This window comes from Rhinopithecus bieti, unplaced genomic scaffold, assembly GCF_001698545.2.
Source record: "Rhinopithecus bieti isolate Rb0 unplaced genomic scaffold, ASM169854v2 scaffold_27185, whole genome shotgun sequence".
Lineage (NCBI taxonomy): Eukaryota > Metazoa > Chordata > Mammalia > Primates > Cercopithecidae > Rhinopithecus > Rhinopithecus bieti.
Window position 1 is genome coordinate 835870 of NW_016812512.1, and position 23222 is coordinate 859091.

Consider the following 23222-nt stretch of genomic DNA (forward strand, 5'->3'; position numbering starts at 1 on the left):
GAACTTAAAGTATAATAAAAAAAAAAGAAAAACATAATATCATTTAAATTAGCACCAGAAAAGTAAAATACTTAGAAATAAATCTTTCAAAATATGCATATGAGAAAAGTATAAAATTTTGATGAAAGAAGTCAAAGATCTCAATAAATAGCAAGATATCCATGTTCATGGATAAGAAGACTATATACTGTTAAGATATCAGTTATTTCCAAGATGAACTATAGATACAATGCATGCAAAACTCATGGCAAGTTATTTTGTGTGAATCAACAAACTCTAATGTTTATATTGAAAGGCAAAAGGCTCCAAATACCCAGCAGAATACTTAAGAAATAAACACAATCAGACAACAGAAACTACCTAATAGTAAGACTCACTATAAAGTCAGAGTAATCAACATAGGGTGAAATTGGATTAATAATAAATACATATATCAAAGGAACAAAGGAAAGTGCCCAGAAATTGACCACCACAAATAGAGTCAACCGAGCAAGGCAATACAATGGAGAAAGAATGATCTTTTTAACAAATGGTGTCAGAACAACTGGACATTTACAAGTAAAAGACATGAATCTAGATGCTGACTTTATACACCTCTCAAACATTTATTCAAAAGAAATCAGAGACCTAAATGCAAAACATAAAACTACTAAACTTCTAGAATATAACACAGGAGAAAATCTAAGGACTTTGTGTTTACTGATGATTTTTAACATACAACACCAAAAGCACAATACAAGAAGGAAAAAAAATGCAAAGTCGGACATTATTAAAATTACACTTCTGCTCTTAAAAAGAAATTTTAAAGAGAATAAAAAAAAAAGCCACAGATATGAAGAAAGTATTTGAAAACAGAACTGCTGAAAGACTAACATACACAATATACAGAAAATCTTAAAGCAAGCAAGTCAATTAAAAATTGATAGATCTCAACAGACACCTCGCCAAAGAAGATACAGAGATGGTAGGTAAATAAGCATATGAAAAGTTGCATCTTATGTCATTAGGGAATTGCAAATTAAAACAATCTGTATCAATAAAATTGCTTATCTTAATAAACATAATTGATTTATAGTAATTGTTTTATCTCAATTATTTTATCTGAATAAAATATCACTAACTCTTTTTAGAATAACTACAAGTGAATACACTGACAACACCATACACTGGGGGTGGGGCTTGTAGGTCTACAGTATCTCTCATTTACTGCTGGTAATAATGCAAAATGGGATAACCATGTCAGAAGACAGTTTGACAGTTTCTTACAAAGCGAACCATAGTCTTTTCAGATATCAGCAATCACACTCCTTGGTATTTATCCAAATGAGTTGAAAAGTTATGCCTACACAAAACCCTGAACACAAATGTGTATACTGGCCTTATTTGTAATCTCCCCAAACTGGAAACAACCAAGATGACTTCAATAGGTGAATGAATAAACATACAATGGCACATTTATACAATGGATTATTGTTCAGAAATAAAAAATGAGCTATCAAGTCACAAAAAATGTGAGGGAACCTTAAGAGCCTATTGTCAAGTGAAAGAGGCCAGTCTGAAAAAAAGCTACATTCTCTATAGTTCCAACTATATGACATTCTAGAAAACGCAAAACGATGGAGACATTAAAAAAAAAAAAATCCAGTGCTGGTCAGGGCTTTGGGAAGAGGACAGAAGGGATAAATAGGTGAAACACTGAAATTTTAGGGAAGGAAAACTATTCTGTATGATATTATATTGGTAGATAAATGACATTATACATTTGTCAAAACCTATAGAACCATACAACATAGTGTAAACTATGAACTTAAGTAGTAATAATGTACCAGTACTGGCTCATCAATTTTAACTAATCTACTATGCTAATGCAAGATGTTAGTAATAGGAGAAAAACCATTTGTATTGGTAGAGTATGTAAGGGATGGAGGAGAGGGTACACAGTAACTCTGTGAACTCTCTGTACTATCAATTTTTCTGTAAATGCAAAATTGTTCTGAAAATACAATCTAATTTTAGGCTGACTATATTTGTTAATTATTTCTAAACAATCATCAGAATTTCTTCTGGGTTTACCATATAGAAATATATATAAACTGAGACTAATGATAGTTTGTTTCTTTTCAAATCATGTATCTTTTACTTCCCTTTCTTTCTTTACCTCTATTTGTAGTTTTACAATGTTGCTGAATAGAGGAGAGGTAGCAGATATTGGTTTTGCTTCTTAAAGATTTTACCAACATTTTGTATGTGAACTATATAACAAAAGTGTAGTATTTTCATAGATATCATTTTCTGTTTAACAAAACGTACTTCTTTTTTTTTTTTTTTTTTTTTTTGAGATGGCGTTTCACTCTTGTCACCTAGGCTGGTGTGCAATGGCGCGATCTCGGCTCACTGAAACCTCTACCTCCTGGGTTCAAGTGATTCTCCTGCCTCAGTCTCTGGAGTAGCTGTGATTACAGGCATGTACTACCACACCCAGCTTTTTTTTTTTTTTTTTTTTCTAAGTAGAGACGGGATTTCTCCATGTTGGCCAGGCTGATTTCAAACTCCCAAGTTCAGGTAATCTGCCCTCCTCAGCCTCCCAGTGTGCTGAGATTACAGGTGTGAGCCACTGTGCCCGGCCCAAAATGTACTTTTTTGCTTTGATTCCTGCTTATCAAAAATGGATGGTAAATTTCCTTGGCCACTTTTCTGTATCTATTAAGGTAATCATAAGAAGTTTCTTATTTAATACTCTATGTTACTGCCAAGACAGAAGTTCAACATCTCTCTACTTGACCTACATGCTCACATGCCTCCTAAATTTCCTAATTTCCCTCTACTTTTGGTTTTTAGGTTTTTTCCTTTTATTTCAGCTCAACAATGCTTTTAAGATATATATTTAGTTTTAAAAATCTAATATATCTCATCCAAGTTTTACCCTAATTGGTAGTATATTTTAGGCTTTCTATTCTGCCATGTGACCATTCTTCATCAAAATCTACAAATGCTTTTCATGGTGTATCCATGGGCTGGGTGTGCTGGCTCACTCCTGTAATCTCTGCACTTTGGAACGCCAATGCAGGAGGATCACTTGAGCCCAGGAGTTCAAGACCAGTCTGGGCAACATGGTAAAACCCTATCTCTGGAAAAAAAAAAAAAAAAGCAAAAATTATCTGGGCATGGTTGTGCACACCAATAATCCCAGCTACTCAGTGGGCTAAGGCAGGAGGATCCTTTGAGTCTGGGAGGCAGAGTTTGTAGTGAGCCAAGATCACACCACCGCACTTGGGACTGAGCGACAGAGTGAGGCCTTGTCTCCAAAAAAAAAGAAAAAAAAGAATCCATGTTTTCCTCTCAGAAAGCACTGTCACCACTAATTCCACTAATGGCAAAAGGGTTATTAGAGAAGAGACATACACATTACAGTTATTGGGAAAATAACTATATATTCCATATCAACTTATTGGTATAATACTGTCTTAACTCTGCTTTGGAAATACAGATCGTAGAGATGATAAAACAAATATGTGAAATAAAAATATCTTGTGAGCAAATTTAAATGATAGTGAATACCAACTTCATGGGCTTGGCCTAAAGCTGCTTCATCTTTAATTTTTCTTATCTGCAGAAATAATTAAAGTAAGTAGCATAAGACAATAATCTAGGAGCATAAGACAATAATCTAGGAGCTGTGTAAGAAGACAGCATAAGAATATAAAAGAAGACAGAAAAGTGTTCCCAGGCCAGGTACGGTAGGTCACACCTGTATCCCAGCACTTTGGGAGGCTGAGGAGGGCAGATCACTCAAGGTCAGGACTTCAAGACCAGCCTGGCCAACATGGGGGAATCCTGTGTCTACAAAAAATACAAAAGTTAGCTGGGCATGGTGGTCCACGCCTGTAATCCCAGCTACTTGGGAGGCTGAGGTAGGAAAATTGCTTGATTCTGGGAAGTGGAAGTTGCAGTGAGCTGAGATCGTGCCACTGCACTCCAACCTGGGTGATGGAGTGAGACTCTGTTTCAGAAAAAGAAAAAAAAAAAGTATCTCCCAAATAACCAAAATAAGTTCAAATGACATGTTCCAGTTATATAAGTAGAAAATCAATATATTGAGGCTTTTGTTTTATCTTTAATCATATACAAAGGGGTATTTACATGAAGAATAATATTTTAAAAATTATCATTTCTATTCACATAATCTGACAGAGATGATTCCTGACATTCTACCCTCTCGCCAAAGTACCTTTCCCCTTCTGCCCATTGGTTTAACAAGTTCTTTCTTTTCCTATGGGTCTTAGTTGAAAAGCTATTTCTTTAGGGTAATTTCATCTGGTTTTCTAGAATGGGTTGGATGACCCTGATTTACATTTCTCTTGCATACTGCCCTTTCTTTTTATAACAAGCATCGTATTTATATTACTATTCAACTTCTTTTGACTGTAAATTCCATGAGGACAAACAGGGTCCTCATATTTTATTTCTTGCTACATCTCCAGGCCTTAGCATTATTCTTTGTTCATACTGGGACTCTATAAGCAGTTGTTCAATTACAAAATGAATAACTGTGAAAATCCATTAATAACAATTGTTACTCTAGGTTGGAAAATACTTTCTTACTGAAGACAAAACCACTTGCACAATTAAGAAAAAGATAAAAAGCAAAATGGTTAGACTATATTAAACACTGATTAATTATTTCAACATTCTGTTTAAATAGCAGTTATTTACATATCATTTGATTATTTTAGAGATTATAAATATTTATCAAAGAATGTAATATGTTAGAACATTCATTTAAAGTCCCTCATAATATTGACATTTATTCAAGAAGCTAGAAGAGTTTACAAAAGAGCCCAAGTGTTTCAGAGTGTCTACATGGTATCTAATGAACATTTACTCTCCTCTCAATAGCAATTTTAAGTCTCTTATGTTAACATTATACCCCTATATATTAACATGTAGCAACGAGCAGAAGATACTAAACTATGTGCCAAAACAAATAGTAATGAAAAATGGGGAAAAGGGGAGATTAATCATGAGTTCTTATACCTGTAAGTGATGTGCTTGTGCTGCCATTTCTGTCCTGTCAATGCATATCGCTTTCGACGAATATGAAATTTGGAGCTACCCCTTGTCTGGTCAGGTACACCGCATCGGGGCTTCTTCATCCAGCTGAAAAAAAAAAAAAAGCAGTATTTTCCAGTTATTTACTAATAACCCTAATCATTAAATTCAAAAGGAAATCAATTAAGAGGTTAATCTGAGACAGTGATGATGAAAATGGCAAACTATAAAGTAAAGGGAACACTGAATTTTCTTGCATTTTGAATCTAAGTAGATAGCATAGTTTTTCCTGAATGATCAAGAATCACTAGTTTACTATTCAGATCCTTTAGATAATTTTCTTCTCTCTGATTTATTTTGAGCTAACTGTAGACAGAGGTACTCTAAAGCTTCTAAGAATTTGCTGTTAACAAGGTATATAATCTTGGGCAAGTCTTTAATTCCTAGAGTTACTCATAAAATGCCACTAAGGAGTATTCCATCTTTAACATTCAAAGATTATTCTAATCTATTACCTGAGTTTAAATGCCACGATTCAAGAGGATATATGCTACTCTGTTCTAATTTACATAGCAGTCAACTGTTTATTCAAATAAAATATTCATTTCTCTACCTTTTCTTCTTTACATTTGATCATTATTTCATTTCCAAGTAGTAGCCACTTGCTTTGAATATTCGATAAATAACCAAATTCAATGCTTAAAAATATTTTTCTGAATATGAGGTTTTGCACTCATGAGACTAAGGTTTAATGTATTTCAATTTGAAAAGGAAACGCTGCTTTTAATTTATTAATCTTAATACATATACAGATAAAATAGTCTAATTTCTCTTCTAGAGAGTCTCATTGGACCACTGTTACATTTTCTATCTATTCTTGCATCTCATCTAAGTAGAAAGATTTTCATGATTTGGGGGGTAGTTTTTCTTTAGTGCTTTATAAAGTGACTTTACTGTTTATTAGTCCCTTTATTTTAATAACTACAAAGGTAAAGAAGAAAATTCATAGTGCTACATGGTTCAGAAAGTAGAAATGAAAAACAATTTTTGGAGTATTTACTTTACAATTTCTACACTTCTTAAATGGAAAAGGAGTGATCATAGAGATGACTCTCTAAGTCATTTACACATTAAGTAATTTACATGTGAAGTAATTTACATGTTATGCAACAAAATCTAATAATCCGCTATTACGAACATAATAACTTTTCTGCATCAGTGAAATAATAACTTTTACTTCTTAAGAAAGATGGCACGTTTCCAGAAAACATTAAAAGATTCTGCTTTCTTATTCTGACCCCAGTAATGTAGACCATGCAGTTACCAGAATTAACAAATTCCATCCTAGTTTAAATGCATTGTAGAATTACTTCAGAAAGTCATTCTTCCCCTTTAAGTCCCCAAATTAAAAAATACATCTTGTAAATGCTAAATTCTAAGAGGCTATCCAGCTTTATGGAACTGAGCCTGAGGAGGTGAGATCAGAGGCCTCTCATTTTTAACTAACACTCCCATGGTATTTCTAAACACAATGAATTTGAGAATTTGAGAGATATTTCACTATATTGTAAAACACTCAAGAGAAGGGGTTTTCGTGTTCTCAGTATCTTGCACAACTCCTGGCATAGGAGAAATATCTAGATACTGATTTAACTAACAATTAAGTATTAATGGTGTGCCTACGATGATTTAAGTTGCTTTTATATGTGGGTATTAATTATATTCTCAAAAAATTATAATATTCCTAAGGTTATTATATGTTAATATAATTAATAACTATGTTACCTCATTGAAAGTACTGGGAGAACAAACAATATGTAATTATGAAATATGAATATATTTACTTAATGTGGGATATGGTTACATTCACATTTAGCTAATGAAAACATTTAAGTAAGCAATCTGTAAAAAAACAAACAAACCTGAAATGGATAGCTGGGTAAAATTTGAAACAATAGAATTAACTATTATCAGAATAAAATGTATTTTCAATAAGGGTATAGTCTCTAAAATTACTTTAGTATGTATAAAATTGAAAAATGAAGGCAGTGATGTCATGCTTTTGTTGGAGTCAGTAAAAGATTTCTTTGTGAAGTGTATGCATCTTTCAAAGAACAGATTTTTGGTTTTTTTTGAGTCCGAGTTTTGCTCTTGTCACCCAGGCTGGAGTGCAATGGCATGATCTCGGCTTACCACAATCTCCACCTCCCTGGTTCAAGTAATTCTCCTGCCTCAGCCTCCCGAGTAGCTGGGATTACAGGCATGCGCCACCACACCCGGCTAATTTTGTATTTTTAGTAGAGACAGGGTTTCTTCATGTTGGTCAGGCTGGTCTCAAACTCCCGAGCTCAGGTGATCTGCCTGCCTCAGCCTCCCAAAGTGCTGGGATTACAGGCGTGAGCCACAATGCCCGGCCCAAAAACCAGGTATTTTAGGGAGGAATATTAGGTTCCTGTGCTAAAAGACATTTCTGCTGAATTCCTTATTTAAGTCTTGGGCTTTTGCCCACTTCTTATAGTTATTTGATTGTGTTCTAACTATTTGTTCATTTACCCATCTCATCCTGATTTATTCATCCTACAATATTTTTGAGCTTTTACAACATGCTAACATATATAAAAGAAAGTATGGATTAAAAGATGAAGAAAGAAAGAGCCCCTTCCTTACTGAGCTTATAGCACACAGGTAAGACATGTATCATTTAAAAAGTACAATATAATGGGGTAAGTGCTCTCATACCTCCATCTAGATATCCTGTCATCATCTCTAATGTTATACGTAATACAAAGAAAATGATATTCCTACCCCAAACTTTCACCAATTTATCTGATGCCTCATCTTAACTGAAAGCCTTAGCATCTTCTAATGCCCCACCAGATATCCAGGTATAATCCTCTACTACTACTTCCTCACATCCAACCAATCACAGTCTAGTCCCTTCGACCCTCAAAATGTCTCTTATATCTCTCACTCTCAACACTTCCTTCATTTTCACTACTAACAATACATTTTTCCAAAGCAAAGGTGTGTTCTCTACATGTTCTGAGCATGAAATACCTTTGTAAATGAATCTGATTTAGGTCTACTTAGTGAGGGTGTCCCCTGCCCTCCTTCTCAAAATCCACTCGAGTTTCTACAGAACCAAAACTCTTTCTGCCCTTACATGCAGTGACCTCTGTCTGGAATACTTTTCACTCCTTGTTCACCCTGAGAATCCTAATTATTCTTTAATAGTCATCTCACACAGATATAGTTTACCACCCCAATGCAGCATGTCTTATAATGTGTATCCTGATTTGTATGTGTCTGTCTCTATCTGCCACTGACCTGTGAGTGTGGGTAGAGAGCCAAGCACGAGGTCAGTGCCTAGTGAAGTCGCCAATAAGGAACATGAAGCAAATGAACTAAGTCTGTATGTCATTTTGCATATACTGATCATTTCGACAATCCTACATATTTCTTGGGACTTCATAACTTTCTCCAACTCTGCGCTTTTAACAAATGATTATTGCAGAGATAGTATGTGGACACTTATATAAAACAAAATCACGAAGTAGATAATTTACACATAAGAAATAAGCATAACATATATAATATAATACCAATTAATGATTTAATGAAAAGAACTCTGAATGAAGATTGGTAAAGTTGAGAATACACTATGTTAACTTCACCAGTATTTGTATGTAAACATTCTGGCACAGAAATATTAGTGGGTATTACCTACTCAAAGTGTGTAAAATACCATAAATATGATCAAAGCACATCACACTACTGAACATGACACAGAATCTGAGCTAAATCAGTCTTCAGGGTTTTGTATGTGACTTTAAACATTTGATTTCATAAGCAGGCAGGTCCTTTCTTATGGAAATTCTAAAGTTCCCAACGGATATAAAGAATGGTCAGTGTTTAACAGGACTCATCAATGTATGAAATGTTGTCTAATATTAAATGCAAAACTGGCATGTTAATGTTTTTATTCAGTTAGAGTCTAGCAGCCAGGTTCATTTCCAGTTGCCCAAATAGGTAATATAAATTTATTAGGCACCAAAATGTTAGTAGCATTCAAATATCAATTTGATAAATCCCATATATACCTGTTTACACAAAAAGCAGGACTATATAACTACATATATCCACAGACAAAGTTAACATATAAGTGTATTATATATATATGTGTGTGTGTGTGTGTGTATACACACACACACACACATATATATTGCTTATTACCAACTGGCAACTTGGTAAAATCTAGTTGCCACCTTTTTTTAAAGCTTTCAATAACGTTATTTTCAGGCAGCACTTTTTTGTGACAGTGTCACTGCTTAAACACAGTTATTTTTTCAGTGTGTCAACACACAACTCATATAACTGTGCTTTTTCTTTTTCTTGACTGACTCATTTGTAAGAAATTTTAAGTTGACGTCCCAAACAAAGACATGGGGAAGGGGCACTGCAGCATGTGGTAGAGGGTTAACTAAGAAAGGCATTTTGTAATTATCAAGGTGTAAATAATGGCATGGCTTCAATTTTCATAAATGAAATACTGATTTAATTTTTGAGAATTTTAGAGAATTTTAAAATGAGGTGGGCAAATCATTAATGTCCTCATTTAAGTTAACTCAACTTAAAAAGAAAAAAAAAAATCTAAATCAGTGCTTTTAGAGGAGTACAAAATTGAAAGCAGGGATCCAGGTGCCATACTGTAGAGTTACCTTGCTGGTTCCACTGACTGACTCACTAGGCCTATGACAATAGTCAGGTTACCGTTTCTTTTTATACTTCAGTTTCCGCATCTTTAAAGGAGATGACAATATTACCTCTCTTAATGGGTTACTGTGAAGAATGAATTAGTTAAATCATTTAAAACACTTAAAATAGTGTCTAGCAGACAGTAACTACTATTATTAACTTACAATTCCAATTCTAATAACTATTATTATTTTACAAATATCAGGAAGTAGTTATACCGGTGGTAATCATAGTAGAAGCAGCAGCAGCAGCAGCAGCAGCAGCAGCAGCATACAAATAATAGTGTGCTTCACCTCCCTTTGACCTGTATGTATGTTATTTAACACAGGGATTTTCTTGGTACTTTGATAACAGAAATGTAAGTAAACAGCTTCACTGTTCCCTGTTTTATGTAAGTGAAGTAGCCAGAAGCTTCTAGACAGTTTGGTGTGTATACACACACACACACACACACACACACACTATCTGAAAGTGTCCATTAGCTTCAGTAAAAAAAAATTTAAAAAGTATTTAATAAGTTGGGCATTCATGCCAAACACATAAGGCCACTCACTGCATGACTCTAAAAGGTGCCCTTAGGTTATAGTCCTTGTACTGGGCATCCTGTAGTGGTGCTGCAGAAACGCAGTGCTTCAACAAAATACCAGGGAAACACCATCCCTTGCAGCTAGAGCTCTGCCACACAGTGGCTCTGTGTACATACACCTACCTTTACCATGAGAAAAGAAAATGACTGCCAAATACATATGTTGTACTTTATCAATTAGTTCTCCAAGACAATATTCACCAGGATAATATGTTAAACAAGTTTCCATTCTCCATACTTTTCCAGGTTTTAGTTAAAAGTACAAATAATATTTACTATTTTAGTAGTCCCCAAAAGATCCTTCTAAAATTTTAAAATATACTTCTTTTAATTACTTTAAAAAATCCTTAGGCTTTGTTTGTATTCATAGAGTCAAGTCCAGTTGTAATGGAAAGATTTTTAAAAGTAAATTAACTTAGGGCTAAAAATGTGGCTGACAGGTCATTCCAGTTCAGAGTTTCTTTTTTCTACAGACTCATTAACTGCCTGTATAGACACCCAGGTTATTCACAAGATTGCAATGGCGAAGTTAAAGTACCCAAATACCTGAGCAAGAACAAAAGTATATTAAGCCACCATGATCTTCAATGTGAACACAATTTCAGTGTCAGCTCTTACCAATTATTTCAGCATTTTGAAAATTCTTTTGAAAATTCTTTTGAAGAGAATTCTTCCAATTCTTTCAGAACAGGAATCTAAGGTCCCTGCTCACTAGCTATCAACCTTCCTTCTGCTGCCACCAAAACATGGACTGACCTATCCTATAACGTCATAGTGTTTTAATGCCATGGGTATATTCAGAAATAAAAAGAAGAACATCAATTGATCAAGAACATATATTTTATATCCAAACTGAAAAAGAAGATAGAGAATACTCCCTTGGCAATTTAGACAAAAGAATAAAAATCATAAAACATATTGATAAGCCAAAAATGCTGGGGTTCTTGGTACATCTAAATAAATATTTCAATTATCAAATTAGGAGTCCAAATATCACATAGTTTCATTGAAATGACTTGAAAAAACTACTTATTCAACCTTAAATAAATTTTAATTAAGTTAAATTTCTGTACAATGAAATATCATCCTACCCCGGTTAAGGTTTTATCGAAAAGATAGGCAATAATGAATGCTGGGGAGCATTTGAAGAAAAGGGAATCCTTATACACTACTGATGGAAATATAAATTAGCGTAACCACAATGGAGACGAGTATGGAGGTTCCTCAAAAAACTAAAAATAGAACTACGATACGATCTAACAATCCTACTGCTGGGCATACATCCAAAGGAAAGGGTATCCGTATATTGAAGAGATATCTACACTCCCTTATTTATTGCAGCACTATTCACAATAGTTAAGACATGGAATCATCTCAAGTGTCTGTCAGTGTGTGAATGGATAAAGAAAATGTGGTATGTATATACAATGGAATATTATTCAGCCATAAAAAATAAAATCCTGTCATTTGCAGCAACATGGATAGAATTGGAAGACATTATGTTAAGTGAAATAGGCCAGGCACAAAAAGATTGCATTGCATGTTCTCACATACGTGGGAGAAAGAAAAAAAAAAACCCACAAAAACAAGAACAACAACAACAACAACAAAAAACCACAAAAATAACTTCATGGAGACAGAGACTAGAATCATCTAGAATTATGGTTTCCAGAGGCTGGGAAGGATAGGAGGAGGGAGGTGGGGATAAAGAGAAGGGGTGGCTAATGGGTACAAAATATAGTTAGATACAATGAATAAGAGACAGTAGTAAATAGCACACTAGGGTGACTACAGTTAAAAACAATATATTGCATATTTAACTAAAAGAGTAAGATTGGAATGATCCTAACACAAATAAATGGCAAATGCTTGAGATGATAGCTACGCCAACTACCCTGATTTGATCATTATGTACTGTATGCCTGTATCAAAACATAACATGTACCCTCTAAATGTATAGGACTATTATATATCCATAATAGTTAAAAATAATTTTAAAAAGAAATATTTCACCAAGTACACTTGAGTGCATGCCACTGTGCAAATATAAAAGATAAACTAATATGAAAAAAACTATTGAAATTATAAAACATACCAGACTCATTTTCTTTATTGCCTTGCGATTTTTTTGTTTCCTTGCTAAATATATACATATTATGTATAATACAGATTGCTCCATTCATTAAGAAATTTAAGGGAGCTTGCTTATAAAAATTAGCTATGCGTCTATAATTTAAAAGAATCACTGATGAACTCATTCTGTGGGAGGGAATAAGTATTTATTATGATCTCTAATACCATTGTTAATTAATATTAAAGCAATATAATATGACATTTAAGGTAATACCTTAATTTATTTTTTGAAAATGGGTAATTTCTTCAACATAATATAGGGATTACTGCAATAGTCATCATTACTTTTAATTACCCAATAATTACAGATTCAATGTATCACATATCTATCTGCCAAGAAAGGATATAATTATTTAATATAAAAACAATTGATCTTGACAAGAGTCTAAAATTAGGTAAGAGTTTATAGCATCGAAAATGGTTAAGACATTATATTAATACTAAAGAATAATTATTTTATGTAGTAAGTGTCAGATAAAAATTCATATCTTATAATTTGACCCTAATATAACAGAGTGTGATTTCAGCATGGATTGTTACCACACATTCAAGATTACAAAAGCACAGATGATAGCTTTAATATCATGATGATGGGGATTATACTTCCAAAAATAGTACACTGTTTCAGCTGAGTACCTTGAGCAATAACACCTTAAGAGCAGAGATATGAGAGTAGAAAAAAAAAAAGGCAGCAAGCAAATGAAGTCACCAAGTTTCTAGTTCAAGTGACAATGAGAATGAAGTCTCCAAGCAGACACAGGAAGCAGAGGAGGCATGGTAGGCTAGGAAGGGAAGATGAGGAGGAGTTAACAAGGCTTTAGTTGTTTCATCTAGAAATAACTGCCAGGTATAACACTCTGAAGAGAAAGAGGCACTACCAGTTCCTAAAAAGACACCAAGAAAAATCCAAACCTGAATCAGAACAAGGCTATGTTCAAAAACAAAAGCAAAATAGCTCCAAACCAAAACAAACAAGGAAAAAAGTTCCTTTGATTTTAAATTATGGGCTGCCTACATAGTTGATCTTTTCTCTGTGATGCTCTATCACAGAAATGCTACTTTAACTTCCATGCGCTGACACCATCATTTTTACTGGTCTGGAATCTGAGCCACTCTGTGCCCCAAAAAAGGCTCGTGTCCTTTTCTACCCCTCCACATTTTTACATCCTCCTGCCAGAGAACAGCAAACAGTTGAGACCCCTTTCCACATGAAGGGCCCAAAGGAATCCTGTGCACATTACTCTTCCATTACCTCCTGACAAAAACCTTCCTCCAGCCGCTTTCTGAAAACAAATCTTTCCATCCCAAGTCCTTCCAATGACCAACAGGAGCTCACAAACCTGGTGGAAATGTACCTTTTCTAGGATTCCACTTCCTTAAATTTAATAACTAGTAATAAGTAGTAATAACTAGTAATACTTCCTTATTATTCTGGCACTAGTCAAGTTAGACATTCAAACAATGTTAACTAATTTGTTTCCCAAGTCCTCAATTTATTTGTATTTTTATGAATTGCATCATATTTTCCAAGAAAGTGAATCAGAAGCTAACAGCTCTCCATTAAGAACAAGAACGTTGTCCATAGCACTTTGTAAAATGCTGTGATGATGAGTACAATTTATTTTATTTTATTATTATTATTATTTTTTTTTTGAGGCGGAGTCTCGCTCTGTCGCCTGGACTGGAGTGCAGTGGCCGGATCTCAGCTCACTGCAAGCTCCGCCTCCCGGGTTTACGCCATTCTCCTGCCTCAGCCTCCCGAGTAGCTGGGACTACAGGCGCCCGCCACCTCGCCCGGCTAGTTTTTGTATTTTTTAGTAGAGACGGGGTTTCACCGTGTTAGCCAGGATGGTCTCGATCTCCTGACCTCGTGATCTGCCCGTCTCGGCCTCCCAAAGTGCTGGGATCACAGGCTTGAGCCACCGCGCTCCGGCAAATCCTGTGTTTTGTTGTATAGTACCAAATTCCATTTAATTTGGTACTATACAACAAAACACAGGATTTGCTGGAGGCTTTTGCTTGTTAACTTAAAACTATATTTATTTAAGACAAGGGCATATTATGACTTAAAATAATATTATAGCATTCAGAAAGAATTGCAGTGATTAGACGACAGCAGGTCCAAACTATCAAAACTCTATTCCCAATATTTAGAACAAATTTCTAATTGTGGCAGAATACAATCCTTTTATTCTTGATTCTGTTTTCCAAGACGTAGATCAAAGTTAATATTTATGCATCTCTCAAAAGTACTAGGGGAGGTAATGTATTTACGTTTTCAAACTGCTTTGAAGTTTAATCTCAAAGCCTTTATTATTTATAAAGGTTTTCCTGTGTTGATGAAATAGAAAAATTACGACTAACATCATGTTGCAAACATTAGATGGCAAAATTTCAAAATTATGTATTAAATTAGTTTGATATGTCAGAATTAATTAAGTATGTCTGAGTCTAGATAATCCAGGTATTTAAGGTTTAAAAAGAAAAACAGTATGTCTTTTCTCAAGGTATATAGCAGGGCAAGTTCCCCAGATCAAATGTTAAAAGACAGGTTCTGCAACTATGCTGCAGTTCACTTAGCCTTTGACATTTGGTTCCTCTATTTGAGAAAGCAGAGAGAAAAATGCATGCTTGTTTGTCCTATTGTGGAGGGTTGATGTACCATGATCAAACTAAGGAACAAAAATATGTAAATTTTGTGAATATCAAGGATTCTAAAACACAAATGATTTTCCCTCCACTGAAAAAATTAATCACTTCTCCCTTTGCTGTCCAGAAAAGTAATGCTGTTGTTTCATAATCTTACGAACTTACTGTGTACTTGTGGTAATAGCATTTGTGACTATGTCTATCTCTGCCGAAGATAAGAATTAAGCTCCTTAGATTAAGAGATTATGCCTTCTGAATCTGTACATGCTTTATCTTTCACTGATAAAGAACTCAATAAAGAGACGAATAAATGAATGACTGATGAACCAATCATTAAAAAGCAAAACTATTAAAAAATAAGAAGAGTTCTTTGATAACAAGAAATTGAAAGAAGTAACTTTGCAGTGAAAACCTAGAACCGTCAGCAGTGGGGAGTTAGTAAACTGTTAACTGGCTCTCTGATGCTGCCCCTCCTACCCAACATAAAAGCCCTAATTTGTGTTGTTTCCTAGTTTCCAGGGTGTAGATATTTCTATTTGGCCAATTTCAAGTTCCTAATATGATACCAATGAACAGAGATTTGGGAAGCAATGTGTACAATATATTCTCATCAGCCACACAACCCACCTCCGTTGCTCATGGTCGCTCTTCCTGTAGTGGCTTCAACTGTACACCTACCTCAACTCCCATTCATATTTTCTTTACTACTTTGAAACTATGTTGCTAAAATCAGGTAAGCAAACCTGACATTGGGCCTTAAATATCTTATGAAATATTGGAGGAGTGGGGTTAAATTAGGTTATATAATTCCAAAGAAAGTTCATGAGACAAATTACTCCATTTCTGGTTGGTGGAATTCATATAAAGTATTCCAGACTACTTAGTTTGGCTCAAGGACCAAAAGAAAGGCGGGTGGGAGCCATTACTTACTCAATTGTGTTTCTGTCCACTTTTCCTGTCATGTTAATGCCATAGAACTGCTGCATGGCAGCTAGGGCAGACTGCATGGTCTCTGCAGAGCGCAGCACTGACATTCTGGGGTCAGTCGGTGGAAGGTAGCCGTACTTTTGTAACCAAACCTGCAATAACAAGTACAGTTTCTTTTAGATCAATTTTATACTTTTACAATAATTTTCTGGTAATTAATGTATACCTATAATAGAGTTTTGAACATTTTCTCCACAAGGGCATACAGTATTTTAAGTGTTTCATCTTTTTGTAATATATATTATATAGGTGAGGTTATTTTAATATAATTGGAGTGACTGTTATGGATCTTTGTGACATACCTCCTAATGCTAATTGAAAAAAAAGATTATTTGTTGCAAGCTTATAATGTATAACATACTATAGCAAATACTGGATAAAAACTTAAGATTATCTCTGTCCTCCAGGACCTCAACCTCCCAAACTGAAGGATGCTTTTCAACAGTATGACTCCATTGAGAGGTTTATGTTGCAAGGGGCAGTTATGTGCATATAGCACATTAAAAAAGCCGTCTTCCTGAAATTGACCAGTGACTCCAGCTATGACGTGTAGCTTCTTTACAGATAAATCATGTTACTCTATGGCATTTTGAGTGTAAATTCCATAAAACCATTCTATCCAATCGTAGCTAGGTATCTTTTGATGACTTTACCATGTAAAGAATATTCTTTCTTCATTTATTTCTGGTGACTTACTTTAATCTAAATCACATAAGTAACCAAGCTTTTCACCTATAGAAGAAATCAAAATCCAACTATCATCTTACGAGTGTTTAGACCTCTCTTTTAAGGTCTCATGATTTTTATCCCCCACCTTCCCTGGTGAAGGGCACTCTGGGAGGACAGAGAAAGAACTCATAGTTAAACTCACATTCTAACTGTGATTGGAGCAAAAATTCAGAGTCATTTAAGGTTAAATTTTACAAGTGAATACAAACGTAGGGCATTTGGGGAAAAAGAAAAAAAAAAATACATGTATCTCCACCAGGGAGCAGATGCTTTCTAGTTTTACAATGCTATGCATTCATTTTAAATGCGCAATCATACGTTCCGGCCACATCCCATCCTGCAGTCCTTTACCTCAATCTTCTACAGGGCTCCGAGATTTCTTGGAGTTTAGTGAGCTACCTCTCAAACTGATAAGGGCCAAGTACTTCTGTCCCTGGCATAAAATAGAAGCCTTGCTATTTAGTGAAAGGTATTTGCCAGCATGTGTTACCCTTCCTACCTCAGTCTATTTATCATATAAATGACCATCCTATGAAATCATAGTTTTTCCCTAATAACTAATATTCTTCCTTTATGAACTTCAACTTCTAAAACAGGAGACCTATTTTCCCAGTGAAAATAACCAGCAAATATAGAAATTAAATTTCACCAAAAGAAACTAATATTAAATGTATCAAAGTCTTAAAATGTGAAACACAAAGTGGAATTTTTCATAGTATTTTCAAAAACTAACCACCTCAAAAGTACAGTACCATAAGCACATCCCCTTGAAAAAAAAATATTCTAAAACTATTTAAGAAATGAGCAATGCATCACTGTCAGGAAGGTGTATTAGTGAAACTTAATCTAGTAAACTCATGTACCACATAGTAAAAGCATGCCAAGACACTCTTCTCATCTAATCTGTAATGAACAGACTGCCAGGGAAAATATGAATATTCAGTTTCCTAGTTAACAGTGGTGCAGTCTGAAGTAGACTCCACTTTTTTCTGAATGGAGGAGGCAGGGAATATTATTTAATATGAAAGTCAATACCTATTGTTATGTAATTTCTTAAAATTAGAATGTTGTATCTTGATTTTTAATAACATACATGCACCAATATTCTTAAACTGAATGTTTTTTCCATAACACTTTGTTTGCATTCATTTCTTACTTGCTAGAGAGCTGACTTGTTGCTAGGTTACTCATGGGTGCTAAGCTACAGGCAATTACGTTTATGAGGAAAGCAAAGAGAAAACCATTAACAATAAAACCTATGACTTATGTACAGATAGAGGAACTATAAAATATGTAAATGTTAAGTGCATAATGAACAGAATAAAAAATACATATTTGATTTATGCACTAGCCTTTCAAACAAATGTTTTAAAATAATGTGAAAATGAATTGGGATTTTCTTCAAGTTTTCTTTTACACTGTCACTTATGAAAGGGAGTTCTTTCTGAATGACTGAGGAGTGGATCATTATTTTTAATTGTAAAATATTGGGAAAGCTATGAGTTCTACCATTTTATGGTCAAGGTTTGTTTTCTGGCTAATCAAGATTGATTTGTCACCTAGGAAGCAAATCTTTCTTCCAAATTACAAACGTAAAATATCTTTTTTGACAAAAAGTTAAATCTATGAAGTAATATTTGAAAATGTATCTTGCCCCTTACCCTAGTATTCTGCTATCCAAGGTTAATGATTTGGCATGTAGTCTTTGCATCTTTTTCACTGTTCTTAAAAATAAATTTTGAGATATAAATATATATGTGTGTATGTGTATCTGTAAACATATATATTACAGATTATACCATAACCTTCCATCCTCATATGTTTTTACTTGAAATATATCCCTATTTTCATCATTGTCTTAAAATACTTCATCTCCTGGATGACTGCAAATACTAAATTTGTCTCTTGAGATTAGCTGTGCCTTAATGTCTTTTCAATGTTCTCAAATATACATTATGAATAAAGAATCATCCATTCTTGTGTGCACTTGGATGAATGATATATAATTTGTAGGGGTGATGCTAGGATTAACTGAGAATATACAAAGTCCTCAGCATAATTCTTGCTCAGTAAATCGTATTACTATTTTATGCTTACCAACTACCCTGAGTTCTTAAAATCGTTCCTGTTCACCTTAAGATTTGTCCTTGGGATAGGGCAAGATTAAAAATGGTAAGGTTGAACTAGTCATAGCTGTAAGGAAAGACAAACAACATGGGGTAAGGAATCATAGAGTGTTTCAAAACTCTCCAAATCCAAAAGCAAATAAGGTGTGACACATTTGGTAAACTGATTTTTGTTATGTTTTCTTCATTTTGTGCTCACTGGATTGACAAGTGCTTTTGAGAACACTGAAAAAAATATCAAGGGACAAACAAGTTCCTTTAAGGCAAACCTTGACTCTTTACTATCTGGGACTTACCCCACCTCATTATGACCAGAACAACCAACCTCAAATGAAGCAACAAAATCTCACCTTTAATTACATTCCTGTTTTACTAAGTCATCAAACATCTTGCTACCAGGTAGACAAAACCAATTTCCAGCACTTAGTGATTATTCAGTTGGAGGAACAACCAGAAGACTGTTGTTCTCTGCAGAGCAAGACAATATATCAAGCAATAAAAGGTAAACACTTAAATATTAAATGTGGTGCCAATAGATACTGCCTTTACTAGATTATAGCATAAATAAGGACAGGCAAACAAAATTTCAGCAAAATTCATTAAACATGAGTGACAAAAACTGACTTTGTCACTAATATTTCATGTGCCCATACTGTGAAAACCTATGTTAATTGACTGAATTATTCACCCACATATATTAAGCAGTATCCTGAAAAATGATTACATAAAAAATGGAGACAGTAGAAGTTCTCACCACTAAGAGCAAAACTAAGTAGTAATTTTTAAAATATATATATCCTTATTTATTCCTTCAGGCCAATACTACAACCTAGAGAAAAAAAAAATTCCGTCTAGCCTTGAAGTTAGTAAGTTTATCAACATCTAACATAAAGTTAGATACTGTTATTAATTTGCTTGATGAAACACAAACGCAAGAACAATTTTTAAACCTCCTCACTGATAGGACATAATATATAGAGAAAACATCTTGAAATACTAACTCTGATTAATTGCAGACATCCTTCCCCCCCCCCCAAAAAAAAAGGAATAAGTGAATAGGTGATTAAACTAATGAATATATTAGAACTAGAAGAGATACATGTTAGAAATTATAGAAATAATTGAAGGGGAATATAAGGAAGGCTGTGTTAGGATTTTATTTAATCTGAAAAATCACTTTGACAGTCCACAATGCCTATTTGTGACTGAATTAATTTTTTCAGGTTATTTCAAGTAAAGTTAATTTCCAGCTAACATGGTATGGCAAATGCAAGTTCCTTGTACCCAGTGATTATATGATCCAAAGTACAGTACTCATATGAAAAGGAAAGGGCAAAGGTGATAAATTTATTTTATAGCATTTATTTGGTAAGACTCTCTTCCATTTATTTGATTATATAAACATTTTTATTATTTTGGGAAACAAGTTTTAAAATTGCTGACTTCTCAAATTTTAACATACTAACAAAATGTCTAAATCTATGATGTTTAAAATATATTCTGATATAATTAACTGACTTTCTCAGATGAAATTCAACTGAAAAAATGCTTTTAACAGATAACTTCTCAATGTTATAAAATGTTAGTTTTCATTTTTCAGTATGAGATTTATAAATGCATTTGTTAAATTTTGTTATAAAGCAAAATTAACAATTAAAAGGTGATGACCCCTCTATTTTGTGGCAGTAACAGCTTAAGGACATTTTTTCCTGAAATACCATATATTTGCTGGTTATAAAAACTGGCAGGATTTGTGGCCTACATTTTCTCTTCTAAAAAATGGTTATAAATGTGAATTATAACTACCTATTAACCAAACAATTAAACTCATGTTAGAGTAGTCACTCAGAATTGGTCAAATTGAAGATTCACAGGATAAGTTAACAAGGCAGAAATTAGCCTTTTCTTCATTCAAAATCTAAATGGGCTCTAAATCACCATCCCATCCCTAGCATGAATGGATTAGTGTATGAAATTGCACAAATATAATTCAATTCACTTAGAATTTTACCATCTCTTTAATGGCTTCTTAAAATGCAAAGGAAATAGTGGAATAATCAAAAGCTACTCTACAAAACATCTTATCAATTAAGAGGCAACCGTCATTTGGACAGGAAGAGAAGAAAACAGGTGAGTTATACTTAAAGTTGTGATGACCATCATGATCATATTTTATACCTTAACATGAAACTCATTTATGATAGAAGCCAATAACTTAGGGTGTCAAGGCTGTGGAGAGGTTTTCCAATATGTATAAAGTGAATTACACTTCGTACTTAGTAGCTGTGGGAGCAAAACCCCTCCAACAGTAATGGCTGAGCCCCAGTGTTAAAAGATAGCAGTGCCCTTACTTGAAATTCCATTATGTGCTAGTCATCATGCTGGAAAGTTGCAGAGGACTACGATATGCCGTCTGCTCAGATTTTACTGTTTTTTTTTTTCTTGTCAGTTGTTTAGTTTTTTTTTTTTTAAATTATAGTATACATGCACATACACACACACATAAACAGTGACAAAACAAGACCAAAATAAAAGCAAAATACAACCAACAATAAACAATAACAAAGCATGTATATGATACCACAACCCCTGTTTCTGAACTAGACAGAAATTACCAAAAAACTACTTGTAATAATCATTGACATGATTTTACTTTATATCATGATTACCTAAAATTCACAACAGTAAAATCCCCTCAAATCTGTGTCTTTTCACACTTGCCAAGTGAAGAGAAATGCTGAACAATGCACCATGTGAACGTTCTAAAGGCACTTACTTGAGTCTGTCATGTGAGTCACAGATTCAACTCAGCTTTATTTACTGGGAGCAGATTCAGTTTCATTGACACCACAAATACAAAAAAGAAATTAATCTCAATTAAACTTGCAAAGTGAGGGGTGCAAAATGTCCCACTGAGATGAAGGTACAAAATATCAGAACTTCTTTTTTTTTTTTTTTTTTTTTTTAGATGGAGTCTCGCTCTGTCGCTAGGCTGGAGTGCAGTGGTTCGATCTCGGCTCACTGCAACCTCCATCACCCAGGTTCAAGGGATCCTCGTGCCTCAGCCTTCTGAGTAGCTGGGACTATAGGTACGTGCCCCCATGGCTAGAAATTTTTTTGTGTTTTTAGTAAAGATGGGATTTCAACATGTTGGCCAGGATGGTCTTGATCTCTTGACCTTGTGATCCGCCTGCCTCGGCCTCCCAAAGTGCTGGGATTACAGGCATGAGCTACTGCACCAGGCCAACACTAGAACATTTTATAAAATGCACACATCCACACTTACAAGCCTAAGCATAACTGTAGATGAAACTTAATACAAAAAGAAATAAACTTTACTTTTACTTAATATACAGACTTCAAACTTCATACATTCATCACCACCAGATGTCCTGAGGGAGGAGCTGGAGTTCCACAGTGCAGAGTTTCACATTGTCACCTCAACAGTTAGGATGATTCCAGCACAATACAACATACAGCTATTTTTCTGTGCCAGGTTATATGGATTTATGAATTATATCATATTACAAAAAAGAAATTTTATAATACTTTCAAATACGATGAGGAATGACAAAGAAAACATTTTGTGCTATATAGATGTTTGCTGGTTATTTCATAGCAAGGTACTTAAAAGTTGTCAAATTTAAATGAGTTATGTATTTTCTTTTACAAAAAGACGAAAGTGCTGTCCTTTCCTGTGAAGACAAGTAGCTGCAAATAGTGTGCTATTCAGTAGCTATTTTGGGATATAAGAAACAAAAATCTTTTAATCTGTACCATCAAGATAAAAGTGATGTTTTTGCAATGCAAGAGAAATTGCTTTTCAAGGAAAGATATGCCATGCCAACTATTTTTAAAGACAGATGTTTGGAAATGTTTCTATCATCACATGACATTACACTAAAAAAGACAGAAATTCGGCCGGGCGCGATGGCTCAAGCCTGTAATCCCAGCACTTTGGGAGGCCGAGACGGGCGGATCACGAGGTCAGGAGATGGAGACCATCCTGGCTAACACAGTGAAACCCCGTCTGTACTAAAAAATACAAAGAAAACTAGCCGGGCGAGGTGGCCGGCGCCTGTAGTCCTAGCTACTCCGAAGGCTAAGGCAGGAGAATGGTGTAAACCCGGGAGGCGGAGCTTGCAGTGAGCTGAGATCCGGCCAGTGCACTCCTGCCTGGGCGACAGAGCGAGACTCTGTCTCAAAAA

The 23222-nt window shown here is 34.5% G+C and overlaps 1 protein-coding gene across 1 annotated transcript in view; it reads right to left on the bottom strand.

Moving 5' to 3' along the window:
• MMP16 (matrix metallopeptidase 16) overlaps nt 1-23222 on the bottom strand; it is a 295760-nt gene that overhangs the window by 143458 nt on the left and 129080 nt on the right. Inside the window, exons 2-3 of the mRNA XM_017896416.1 lie at nt 16103-16251; nt 5035-5157 (exon numbers count right to left, since the gene is read on the bottom strand). Of these exons, the coding sequence (XP_017751905.1) occupies nt 5035-5157; nt 16103-16251 (272 nt within the window). The remainder of the gene's footprint in view (nt 1-5034; nt 5158-16102; nt 16252-23222) is intronic.